This window comes from Aquila chrysaetos, chromosome 4 (genome assembly GCF_900496995.4).
Source record: "Aquila chrysaetos chrysaetos chromosome 4, bAquChr1.4, whole genome shotgun sequence".
NCBI lineage: Eukaryota > Metazoa > Chordata > Aves > Accipitriformes > Accipitridae > Aquila > Aquila chrysaetos.
The window spans coordinates 58,433,609-58,446,705 of record NC_044007.1 but is presented as its reverse complement, the minus strand read 5'-3'; the positions used below and the strand labels follow the sequence as shown (position 1 = coordinate 58,446,705).

The following is a 13,097-nucleotide window of genomic DNA, read 5'->3' as shown; positions in this document are numbered from 1 at the left end:
GCATCATATTGAGGAGACCTTATGGGCATTTAAACTCATTTTTCTGACTGCAGCATTCCTTCTGGTTAGCAAAAGCGCATGGGATTTGACAAACCAGAGCTGTGTCTTTACATGCATTTTCTGGCTACAGAGATTGTATGAATAGAGTCTCCCAAAGAACAATGAGCAAACCAACCCTTAAAAAAGAAAAAAGAAAAAAAAAGTGCTGAAATTTGGGACATTTGGTCTAAGAAATATAGTGTCATAGGAATTTCTGTCAAATTGGAGGACAGGACTGATAGCCAGCTACTGTATAGTAATAGAAGGTACCAGAAGGTTGTATGGCATAGGATGCTCTCTCGTCCCTGACAGTGTGCTTGAGCACTGTGCTGTATGAAGACTGAACCTGACAGGTGGATTTTTTTAAGCAAATCCATACAGTAATTCCCAGCTTACAGTTTATAAATTCTTCATATGATAGGAAAACTTCCGTTGCCTTCTTTTATATCCTGTACATACAGTGAATTGCTGACTCTTTCCTGTGATGTTTTGTATACAGTCTTATGTCTAAATGAGGTATCAGAGGAAGAAATGTCTGTCTCTGGAGAAAACCAACCAAACAAGCAAACAACCCTCACCTAGCCCCTTTTCTACAGAAATATATGATTTACAGCGAGGAAATACACTTCCTGTACTTCCAATGGCATGCCATGGCATTCTAGTGATTTACTTTCTAGACATATTAGCAAACTTCATTTTACACTTGAGTAATCTTTAAAGTGCATGTGAAGGGGTAGCTATGAAATCATGCTCAGGGCTTCCCTCTCCTTCTGCTGGTATTTACACACAAGGGCACCTCTTCATGGTCAGAGCAGCAGAGACAGGTGGTAAAGACAAAAAACCAAGGGGAACATATTTTTCATCCATCGCTACAAGCAAGTCATTGGTGAATGTGCCAGATCTAGCTTTGCTTTCACATCAGTGCTTGGGAGATGGTAAGGAGATCAAGAAAACTGGGGCCTTAAAGAGCATCCATGTTTTCTCAGAGGCTAAGAACAGAGTATTAGAGACTGTGTAATGGTTGGCAGTGAGATATGGTTCAAATTGGTGTTCTTAAAAATGGTGTTGGCAACTTTTCCTCCAAGCATGATCCAGACTTTGTCTGCATTCTCCCATAGACACAATTGCAGCCTTGACATTTGATTTCATCATTTCAAAATCCTAAGTATTGCTGATTAAAGCTGCTGCAGCTGTGGTTATTCTGCAGCTATCTGCAAAGCTGAAAAGCTGTTATCTACATTTTTGCTTGCCTGTCCTCTGCATATGGATTGTTGCTCTGCTCAGGACTGGTGGGGTTTTACGTCTGGTGCAGGTGTCAGAACACTTCAAGCTCTGTCAAGGTTGTTGTGAGTTTTCAATTGATCTCATCATCTGCATGAATATGAATGCAAAACATGGAAATACATATTTCATTTTCTCCTTTCCAGGTCAATGGTGACATTCCACCTCGATTAAAAAAGAGTGCCCATGAAATAATCCTGGATTTCATCCGATCGCGACCTCCATTAAATCCTGTATGTAATCCAGTGAGCTTCATTCCTAACAAAAATGTGGCTTTTTAAAGCATGTTTGTGTCCAGGGAATATGTTAAATATTATGTTTTCTGACATGGGCTTTCAAAAATCTTGTCTTCTGTATATAAAGTGATCTCTTAAAAGAACAGTGTGTAGTATCTTGCACCTACCAATTAATAGCTGTTATTATCAGAAGCCCTTTATCTCTGGGAAATCATGATGAATTGGGGAAAAATACAATCCTCTTTCCAATTTAAGTGAGCTTTACAATTGAGTGCATGTAAAATCATATCACAACATTCCACATTTTTTTTCCAAAAAAGTGTGAAATCTACTTTCAAGGAAGCACTGTTTTATGTAAATATGATTATCTTTATATCCTGAGGCCTCGGCAAGAAAACTGAAACCAACCCCACCACGGCCACGCAGCCTTCATGAAAGGATACTGGAGGAAATCAAGGCAGAGAGGAAGTTACGTCCAGTCTCGCCTGATGAGATAAGGCGTAGCAGGCTGGGTAAGCACATTGCTAGTTTTTACCTGCAGCATCCACAGAAAACTTCCCACATAAGAAGCAGCAATATTAGCGATGCCTGTGCAGTTGTCACGGAACATAAAATTATTCTCATCCCTTCAGAAAAAGAAAGAACCTACAGGCTTTGCTAGGGCTATGCAATCTTTGTGCTAAGTTATATTTAAAAATAAGATACTATATGGTTCAGCTTGATTCCCTTCAAGTTTTTAATGTAAGCATTAGATAAATTTAATGGCATTATATGGCTTGTTGCACATGACAGTTAATGTTAGATTTGCTCAGAATGGAATGGGTATTGCTTCTCCCCAGTGCAATATTCCTTACATATCTGCAAGTATTCTTTACATGTCTGTTTTTAATTAATTTTATTCTCTTTGTTTCCTGTTGCTAGCATCATCAACTTCCTTATTTTAATTTAAAAACCGCTTTTATTTTGTTTGCTGGATCTATTGTTTTTGTTTTGAATGTAAATCTTTGCTTCATTTTGTAAGTTATGGAACATGTGTTTGTATATATTTTCAGTGGGCAAATAATTCAGACTTGCACTGGAAAGCATTTCATTTCTGCAGTGTATATTCAACAACCCACTATGAAATTATACAAATAGTATGCTTTCCAACAATCACCAATTTGCATTAGTTCAAGGTTCTGATGACAAAAGCATGACAAATACAGTCTTGCATTGTGACTTACATTTCTTTAAGAGCATGGTATTTAATTGTGTCACAAAACCTGAACCAGTTGGAGTTTTGAAGAGCAAAAGTGGCATCTGATGGCTGAAAAGCATGAAATAATCCATGTATGTACTTCCTGTCGCTGCTTTTTGCAAAATATTTGTACTTGCCACATGTGCTTAAAGGCACTGGTCCAGATTCAAGTGGGTTGTGACAACCCATTGTCTCCAGAGAAAAACAATTTCATCAGTCTTGCTCTGTTGCATTGTTTTTGAACTGCTCGGTAGAGTTTGGTGAATGCTTGGGCGGATTTTTAAAAGCATGATGTTTTGAATATTGTTTCTTTGGGCCTTCCAGTTTCTGGTTTGGGTTCAGTTTATGCTTGCTGTATCAGTTAATGTTTCTAGTAGGCCTAGACATTTTTCCAAATGTGGGAAGCTTGTAAAAATGTGGAACGATTCCTTACTTTTCTTTCAGACATTCAGTTTCAGTATTTTAAATGTTCTCCATCTGGGAACTATCATGTCCTCTCAGGGGCAGCAAATTTGGTCTAATAGATCTTCAAAATTTCTGACTGATATAAATGACATCAAACCCATTTAGTAAACAGTTTCTAAAAACAATGTTAAATTTTGGAGTATTACTGGTTAGGACTTCCTGGGCTGATTTCAGGGCATGGCCTCCAATGAGGGATACCTGTCTTCCACCAATTCTTCATTTTCTGTTAAAGAATTAAAATTTTGAGTTTGGGAACTGTGGTAATTCCCCTTCAGTCCAGTGAGTCATTTGGATTAAATGCCATATTACTGGAGGTGCGAAAGGGGATGCATGCAAGTTTTATTTCCCAAATGTTTATTTGCTGCTAGCATGAAGAAGAAAAAAGAGCAAAGGCCTTGAAGATAATTTTTTCTTATGTTGAAATACGAGGTTTTATTCTTTCTCACATTGAAATGATTGCTATGTCCAAAGTTTCTTTTAGAATAAAATGTATTTGCGCTTAATTGGGAATGGAGTAATGCTAGTGACATTCAGTATGGTACAAATAGATCTGCCATATAGTTTAGATGACCACTGAATGTAATTTAGTGTAACAACATGTAAGATAATGAGGTTTAAGGATTATAAATCTAAGTAGAAACACCATGTGGGACACTTGCACCATCTGGACAGAAATATTTGTTGCTACTAAAAAGAAGGAAAAAAAAGAACGAGTGAAATATTTGGGAGCATAAGGTACGTTGCACATATCCCAGAGTTATTCGTTGTTGCTCAGTTTATAGCAGTCAAGAGCACAATGACACTTGACTGCTGGGGTGAGGGGAGCTGTACTCTTGCAGTTCCTCCTCTGCGATATGGGTGGACCTATGGCATGTGTTTCCCAGCAGCCCCAGGCTTTGTCTCTCTGCTCTGCACAACACGTGTACAGGTAAGATCATCTCTACCCTGAGCTGCCACTGAGAAAAGCCAGCCTGTGGCTGGCTGCTCTCAATCTAAAACTTCTTTGGAAATGGTAATGTAGTCTTGGTAGCTGTTCTTACAAGGGGAGAGGTTTGAATAGAGGAATTGGAGTGAGCTTTGAAATGACCTCATAAAATCATCAGAGTAAGCTATGGAGACGAACACAGCCTTGAGGTACACGTCCTTTTAACTAAAAGCATGGATTTGTAACTCAAGCAAGTTGAGCTCATGGAGCTTGGAGAAAACTTTGTTTCATGTACATGTTTTATCAACCTTCAGTGAGGACTTAACATTAGGTGATAAACACCCTTATGCCTTAAAATGTATTTGCCTTTATGCTACATTTGCACAGGGATTTAGATACTGTTTCTGTGGCTGTTCTCTGTGGCTGATGTTGTCTAGTTAAGGAACTACAGGAAAAAAACCCTGACTCCCAAATTTGGATCTGAGACAGCCACCTGCTGCGTTCACCACGTAGATTTATTCTTATGAGCAAAACTTGTCCCAGAACAAACTTTTTTAAACATCTTTTAATGCAGTGGTACATGTGGCTGACAGGCCCTTTCATACCAACTTGCACGTTTATCACCTGTCAAGTAAAACAGATAAGCTGATGTCAGTTTTGATGTCTTCTTGTACATTCTTGTTGCTGGGCTTGGCCTGCTTATTTGGATTAGTGCACTGAAATTTTCTTTTCAGCTGAGAAATATTTTGAGTGTCTGCTCCCTGAATTACATTGTTTAATTGGAAATACAGATAGGTCTTTCCAGAAATAAAGAACATCTGACCACTTTCTTATCTAGGAATAAAATGGTTAGAGGCCCAGAAAGAAGAGGATAATATTATGGATACATTTTAAAGGCTAAGTCCACCTAAGGTTTTTAAAAAGAACAAGAATCAGCACAAATCACACTGTGTTGGGCCTTTGTTTCCATCCTCTTCAAGGAAACTACTGCTCAAGCTTAGCTCGAGTGTCTCTCTTTATTAGTTTAATTATAATCATTGGAGATTATGCTTAAAAAAATTAGAAATATCTTTATTTCAGGTCACTGAAACTTGTGTGAAATGTGGCTTTGTACTTTCAAATTTTTGTCAGCTCTTTCTTTCTCTCCTCTCTCTCTCTCTCTTTTCCCTCTCCCCTTTCTCTCTTTCCTGGCATTTTAATTGAAAATATTCCATTTTTAAGATACTTGCCTCTTGTTTTGATATTTGGTTTATGGAATTCCAAAAAATCTCATTCTACAACTATACAAATATGTTTATAATTGCTCTGTTTACAAGTCCCATTTAGGCTACTGTAGTTTTCAGACTTTGAGCTTTACTACAGTAAAGCAATAGCATGTCTGACACATTTTGGATTTAGGCAACAGAATCCAAAATGTCTCAAGTGGAGTTAATCTTTTGTTTTCATTACCCCTCTGCTTTTCTAATAGCTGAATCGTTTTCTTTTTGTTGTTTTTGTTTCTTTTTTACAGCAATGCGGCCACTTAGCATGTCTTACAGTTTTGACTTGTCAGGTAAAAGGCGCAACAACACCTGACGTGGTTATTGTGCTTATTGTGAAATTTGTTCCATCTGTTTGTTGAATTCCCATTTAAGAAAGAAACTTGAAGGGATTCTTCCAAGATATGGTCAGTGAAAATAAAAGTGAAAATAAATTATTTATTATTACCTACATTTCCCTTGCCACAAAAGGATGCCTAGGTATAGGAAACAACTGTATTTCATCTGAAATGGAGTGCTGAAATTCTGTTTAAATAAATAGCCAAAATAAGGTGGCCCAGAGCTATTCCAAACTCTAGAAAGGATTGCAGAATACAGTGTTACCTTCAAGTCTGATTTACTTATTTATTAATCTGACCTTTGTGTCTTTACACTCGCTTTTTGACTAGACCATCTTTTGCAGTACTTCATTTCTCACAAGGATCCAAAAACTAGTTTTGAACTTGTCTACCTTTCTAGATTTAATGAAATACACCCATGAATACTAATCTAGAAAGGAACTGTCAGTTCTACTGAGTGTCTTTACAGTAAATGCTTTGTGAGTCGTGAAATCAAAGACGTTCATTCAAAAGAGGCTAAACCTTCCTTCTTCACTGGTTAGCAAAATAAGTTGCTAAGGTTTGCTGAGGATTGATACAGAGGATTCGATAGCTGATATTTCATCAACTATCTAATATCAAATTTAAAGTTTCCTCTTGGTGGGCCATTAGTTAGGACATGCAGTAACTATATGAATATGTTCTACATCAGAGACAGCAACATTAGAGAGAGTTTGTGCCTACTAGCCAGAAAATAAATTCATTCCTCCCTCATTGTACACTAACTTTCCAGGATGCTCAGGCTCAAAGACTCCCATCATTGAGGTTGGAAATATTCTACATTAGCCTCAAAGGTTTGTCCGCTGAGGAGCGCTCTTATGCTAGCTCTTACCTAATTTCCCCTAGGTGACTCCCGAGAAAAACAGTTTCCCAATAAATCCATGCTCTCATTTTGTGAAGAAGCAACAGCAGCTGTACCTTCCCCCTTCCAGTTGCACATAGAAACATCTCATCTGGGACTTTTGCAGAGTTTCACCCTCTGTTTCTCCATGTGGTTATTTTCCCCATAGAAAGGCATAATCTGACTGAAATGCTAGCATATTGTGAACTAGAAAGACCATATAGAAGTTTTTTGATTACCATAATATAAAAAATGCAATAGTTTTGTAGTATGCCAGTGAAGTTCACAAGTGGCCTGTCTGTGAACGAGGCTTCATGTTCTGGCTGAGCCAAACAAACAGCTTGCTGCTGTCAAGAGGGGAGGAGGGTCTCTAGCTGCTCCCCTTCCTCCCCAAGCTCCCCTCTAAGCATGTGATTCCCCTCCTGCTCTGTGCCAGTCCTGCTCACTTATTCACAAGATGACCTGGTTAAACTCATGTAACCCAGGAACAAATACTTTTATTTTTTTACCAGGTTGGTTTTCTGCTCTTTTAGTGATTTAAACCTGCTTACTACCTGATGAGATGATCAGAGAGCTGGCTGAGGGCAGGTGATGAGCATGGGTGGATGGGAAGGAACCAGTCAGAGGTGGTAGCAAGCAGTTAATCCAGCTCAAGCCCTTTTGTGAAACCTTACACTCATGGTGTATTGTACAGCTACTACAGTAGTCTGGTGGGATTCAAATTATATAGGTACTTGGTATCATGTTTTACTCCACTGAAAGCTGAAGGGTCCCCAGGGCTTCAGGTAATAGCATAAACAGGCAAACTTCAGTTTTCAGAAAGTATTGCTACTTTCAGATATGCCAGAAGTTCCTTCAGTTTTAAGACTAGGAAACTGAGTGTGCCAGTGACCAGCAAAAGGGAAATGTTCAGATCTGTCCTTCTACATGTGTCTGTCTGCTTCTTCTTTTGCCTTTTATTTCTAAGAATCCTGAGACATCCTCATTTGTTTAAATCCAAACAATATTTTATAAAAGCTCCCTTCATAACCCATTAATTCATTACCATAATGTTTTTATTTTAAAGAAGTAGCTTCATAGCAATCTGTACTGTACTTGGATTTGCTCTTTTTGACTGACCACTGAAGAACTCTTCCTGTTTTCTTTATCCATCTTCCAAATGTGATTGGTTTTGTTTTTCAAGTCATGTGGTTCTCAGCAAGTAGTATCATATGGCGTGACTGAGTGATCTGATAAATTGTCTTTAGAAGTAAATTCAGGATGATTAAAACATTCCAGTTAGGTAGATGTGAGACACCAGATGAGCAGTACAGATGAATTAGATGGGTTGGGATGTTGATAGTAAGTGGTAGTTTTGAATGTTGTTGCTTTGCGTGCTTTCACTTTTTTCATTATTTTGGAGGCAGGGAAGCTATACTGTGCTTTCATCACTGTTTCCACATACTCGCTTTTTCACTGCTTTCATTGCTCTCTGCTTGATGGAATTGCTGTCATGAAAAAACACAAACCAGCTGAAAAACAGAAGTGTTTCCTGCTAAGTGCTAAATGACAGGTGCAGGCTTATATTATGCTTGCTGTCTGCGACTGGGATGATGCAGACCAATTCTGAGAAGACTTTTGCTGGCACCGAGCTGGTGTAGTTGGTATGTCACACTGCCTGGCTCCACACATCTGCCTGCTGTTATCCTGAAGAGGAGAGGAGGGGTGCCTGGGACCTCCTTTTACACTGCTCTTTCCTACTGGTAGAATAGAAGGAGCAAGTAGTATCCACCTGCAATGAGAGTAATCCGAGAGGTACTCAGGTATTGACTAGGGACCAGGGCAGTCATTGCCTACTTCCTCTAATAAAAAAATAGCTTAAAAGCAGACTAATTTTGATGCACTGTGTTGAATGCAGCTCAAAAGATCAGTCATTCCCACTCTTAACACTCAAATTCTTCCCTCAAAGCTGTATGCGTGGCTGCCTTGGAGTTGTTACTTCAGAAACAGTTTGTATGTTTTGAGGGCAGCGGGGGTTCAGGGAGAGAAGAAAAGGGAAACTGGAACATTTAAACCCAAATTTCACAGGGATTATTCCTGTTGTTCCCAACTCTGTGAGGTGGTGTGTATCGCTGTTGGCTTTACGTGATCTGTGCCTTAGACCAGTGTGGGGAAGGAACTCCACCAGGCCCTGGTAATCTCTTAATTTAGATAACACAATAATAAATGTGATGCAAACACCAGCAAAAGGCTGGCAGCTTGGTATACTGGTTTATTAGTTCTCAGGTTTGACTTCAACGTCTATGTCCATTGAAAGGAACAGCACATGTCTGTTACCATTATTCATTATGTAATCTTTCCCAGTATATTATCATCATCATAACTAGCAAAAAGCAAACCTATATTAATTCTGCAAATCTATTTTAGCCATCTTTTAAACTCAGTGTAAAAAATGGTAAGGTGGAGGAGTAGATTTGCTGTATAGAACAAAATTCAGGTTTCTGTTGTCATTATTTGCCAAGGAGAGCTGGTTAGGAGGCAGAGAGCGTATGGTTACATGACTCTGTGGTTTGCATGTAATCTGTGGTCTGCTTAATTCCTTGTTTCATAAGAGATGTAATCTTACATGTAAATAAAGGCATATTTCATATTATCCTAGGGTGGGGTTTTTTTGTCTCCCCTTCTTAAGGCTAGTCAGGGAAGGTGAACACAAAGATCGAGTAATAAATCAAGACTTTCTCTTCTTTCATTTGCCTGTTGTAATGATAACTTAGAAGAAACTCAAAAGAAACCAAACATATTAATCCAATTTGCAGATACTGCTCATTGTACTTGCTGCCTGAAAACACACAGAAATGACACTCTCCCAGTGTGTCTGACTCTCTAATAAAATCTTAACCCCAGGCTGTTACTCACACAAGCCTTTTTTTAATATCATTTGAATAATCTTCAAAACATTTAGATGTTCTATGAAACTAGTGATTGTGAACTACCATCCATTAAAAAAAAAAAAAAATTAGGTTTTTGTTTCAAAGAATTGTCGATGAATTTCTTCTCTCATATTCATTTTTGTAAGCATTAGCATTGTTTCTGACTTGTTTATTCTAATTAGTTTTATCTTGTTTATGATGATGTATGATTATTTGCCACCCAGTAATGTTTCTGTTGCCTGAGTACATCGCTAAAATAGCTTAAACAAAGTAATACTTTTTTGGTCTTTATCTGCTAACAAATTCTGGTTTTAATTTTGGAACAAGTTATTTTTGTTGAAATCTGTTTGCTGAAACTGTAAAATTTCATTATCTTTTCCTTAAATTATGACAATCCATTTATTCATGTATATCCAGTACTGTAAGTGCAGGAATGATAAACTGAACTTGAGCACTATTAACAAAATGGATTTTATAAATTGGATGGTTTTCTGTTTTTTCCTTTTTTGGTTTGGTTTTTTTTTTTATTCTTTAGTGCTTGCAAGTTGTAAAAACCCCCTGTTTTTTTTCTTTGGAGGAAAGAATGGTGATAAATGATATTTCCTACTGAAGAGCCCTTCAAAACAAATACTATGTTGGATTGTCTTCTCAATTTACCTAAAACTTCTCCGGTATTTCAAGAAGACTTATAAACCAACATACGAACAACTCAACAATATGTATGAACAACTCATACACATATGAATTTAAATAACAACTCGTTTAGGCTTTGTAGATAGTGATTGGCTACATAAATTACCTCCAAAATGGATCAGAAATTTCCATTTCTGGGGCCTAAAGAAATTGGGCCTAAATTCTTAGAAAACAAAACAAAACAAACCCCAAACAAACAACAACAACAAAAACAACAAAAAAAACCCCAACAGAAAACAATTTATGCTGTACCCTGGATATCCATTGCATCACCTCCCATAGTGCTAGGGGATGTCTGGTGGATGTTCCCTCCTCTTTCCTTTCCCCAGACTTATCATGTGTTTATTTTTTTTTTTGGACGGAGAGCAATACTGTTGGCCTTCACATCATTTATTCTCCCACTGATTCCAACAGTACTTACAGGCCATTCTTCACCCTCAGGCGGGGGAGTCACCACCCAGGAAGTTTTTGGGAGAAGGGACACCTTGTGTTGGTGGTGCTGGGGCTGCTTCATTGGATGGTCTGTTCAGGAGCTGCCCTGTGCAATCAAAAGAAATCAAAGGTTTTTCTCTTCCTCATTTGGGAAACAGCTTCTTCAATCAACTGCATGCCAGCTAATTATGAGGTCTCAAGAAATGGTATTGGCAGCAGGGAGGTGAGGCAGTTCAATTTTTGTTTTCCTGCTGTTGCTTTCTGGGACTGTGTTGAGCAGCTGTTAGAGCAGGAATGCATTTGATGTGGAGGACGCCCATGCTGTACTCGCAGAAATCTAGGAGGAAAAAAAACCCATGACCTATAAGCCACAGTGCTAGTCAGGACACCCATTAGCAAAGCCTTTGAAGATAGGAACTAAGGGTTAGAGAGTCTAAGTCTTTGATTGCAACTCTTTGTAGGGAGGACCTGAAGGCAGTAATAACACTGTAGTACACACATTCATAAGCTTGGAATGTCACCGTGACTTTAATAGTCCAAATAATCACCTTTTCTTATACTCCCAGTTGAAGGTATGATTTATAGAGGAACTATAATACATCCCCTGTCCTTTCTAGCTCAGTTTCCAGCATTTAACAATAACCTAATTAATTCTTTAAAGTATATATTGATTTAACTTATTCCTCTTCTTACTCGTTTTCAATAGCTGCTCCAGTGAGAATGTTGTAAAACAGAACTACTACTGCAACTGAGGCTTTATCTAGACTGTGTAGTTTTAATTTACCTAGTGCAAGAACAGCCTTTATCAATGCAAACTGTGTTGTAGCAGCAGTGACTGTGTCTGTTTATACCAGGGCAACTATGTAAGTAACTCCGAACCATGTGTGAGTACTTGGATTGCTGGCACTGGGAATATTTGGGTGATATCATTTCTCTGTCATAGTCCTCCCAGTAACCTAAGGTACAAGTCATTTGACCTTCTGTGCCTCTTTTCACCATATATAAAAACAGGAGTAATAACTTGTCATTACCCTAGCCTTAAAATACCTGGAGGTACCTTGTTATTACAAGACTGGGGAAGGAGTCCTATAATTATATGAGTAGAAAAACACATTTGTAGAAAGACCAGATGCTTAGGCATACATGCAAATGGGAGATTAAAAGCTTCTCTTCCTTCTCCCTCCGACATAATTTTCTTCAGATTGGAATACTGCACTTTGTACTTTTACAGGGATAAAACTGATTTATTAGACCAAACTCTAAGCTCCCTTAAAATATCAAAGCCTAGGTCATTATCTTAATGTCTAAGCTAAGCTAGGCTAAGCACAGCAGACCCAATGCTTAACGTTATCCGAGATGCATCTTCATTGCACACTGGCAGAAATCCCGAGTAATTTACTCAGTGGAGTTACATCCTTGTAAAACTCATGTAGATGAAAATAGAGCTGGAGCCTCATGTTTCTGCTGTTACATGAAGATTTGACATCACAGACATATTTTTAATACAAATGACCATGCAAGCCTAAGAATTGTGCATATTTTTGATGAATGCTAGTTACTTAGCTCATTTTCATTCCTTTTCTGTATACTGCAGAATTAAACGTAATTCTGTCCTCACAGGAAAAAGTAGGTTTACTCCATGCTAAACCTTCTAATTTCTGTGTGGCGTTGCCTTCAGATTCACTGGAAACCCACTTGTCCAGATACGGTTGTGCATTCTTCTGATACTTGTTATATAGTTAATTATAGACTATAAGTTGAAGGAAGAATATTTTTCGGTTTAACACAGGATTTTTTTTTTTTTTTTTAAGTTGATTGGTGTTGGTCTGAGGTTGGTTTTTCAGTATTGTGCACTGCTGCTTTTTCCACTGCTTTCATTCTTTCATATTGCTTCTATACCACAAGCCATTGCCTGTAGTTCTCTGAGCAATGTATTGCTAAAGTAAAATAATTGCACACATATAACTATCACAATGACTTTTTTCTTTTTGTGTATGTTGCCTTGACAGTAAGATTTGAGAAGGCAAAATAAAAATTAGGTTTAAATACCAATTGTTCTGTTTCTTTTGCTAGATGTATCTACGCCAGAGGCTGGAAGAAAATTAGTGGATGCCTCTGTAGTGAATGGTGGCCTGGCACCACAAGGAAAGCAGAATGGGGCCACACAAGTGACAGTACAACGCAAGAGACTCCTTAAGGCTCCCACGTTGGCTGAACTTGACAGCTCAGATTCAGAGGTAAAAAATTAAGTCACAACTTGCTTCTTGATTTGTCAGAATTGAGTCTTGCTCCTTAATTTGCTGAACTGATCAGCTGAGAAGTGACTTTGCAGGTTATCATCTGAATTTTCCATGACTGCTTTGTCAGCCCACAGAACTTCAAAAATATTAGATCAGACCTTAA

The 13,097-nt window shown here is 38.2% G+C and overlaps 1 protein-coding gene across 5 annotated transcripts in view; it reads left to right on the top strand.

The window, feature by feature from the left end:
- Positions 1–13,097, top strand: part of SPIRE1 (spire type actin nucleation factor 1) — a 133,764-nt gene that overhangs the window by 99,915 nt on the left and 20,752 nt on the right. For 3 of the 5 annotated variants that reach the window (XM_041123179.1, XM_041123176.1, XM_041123178.1), the window contains exons 7-10: positions 1,467–1,553; positions 1,939–2,068; positions 5,694–5,735; positions 12,768–12,931. In XM_041123179.1, the coding sequence (XP_040979113.1) occupies positions 1,467–1,553; positions 1,939–2,068; positions 5,694–5,735; positions 12,768–12,931 (423 nt within the window). The remainder of the gene's footprint in view (positions 1–1,466; positions 1,554–1,938; positions 2,069–5,693; positions 5,736–12,767; positions 12,932–13,097) is intronic. The other 2 variants (XM_041123177.1, XM_030011831.2) reach the window with 1 other exon arrangement.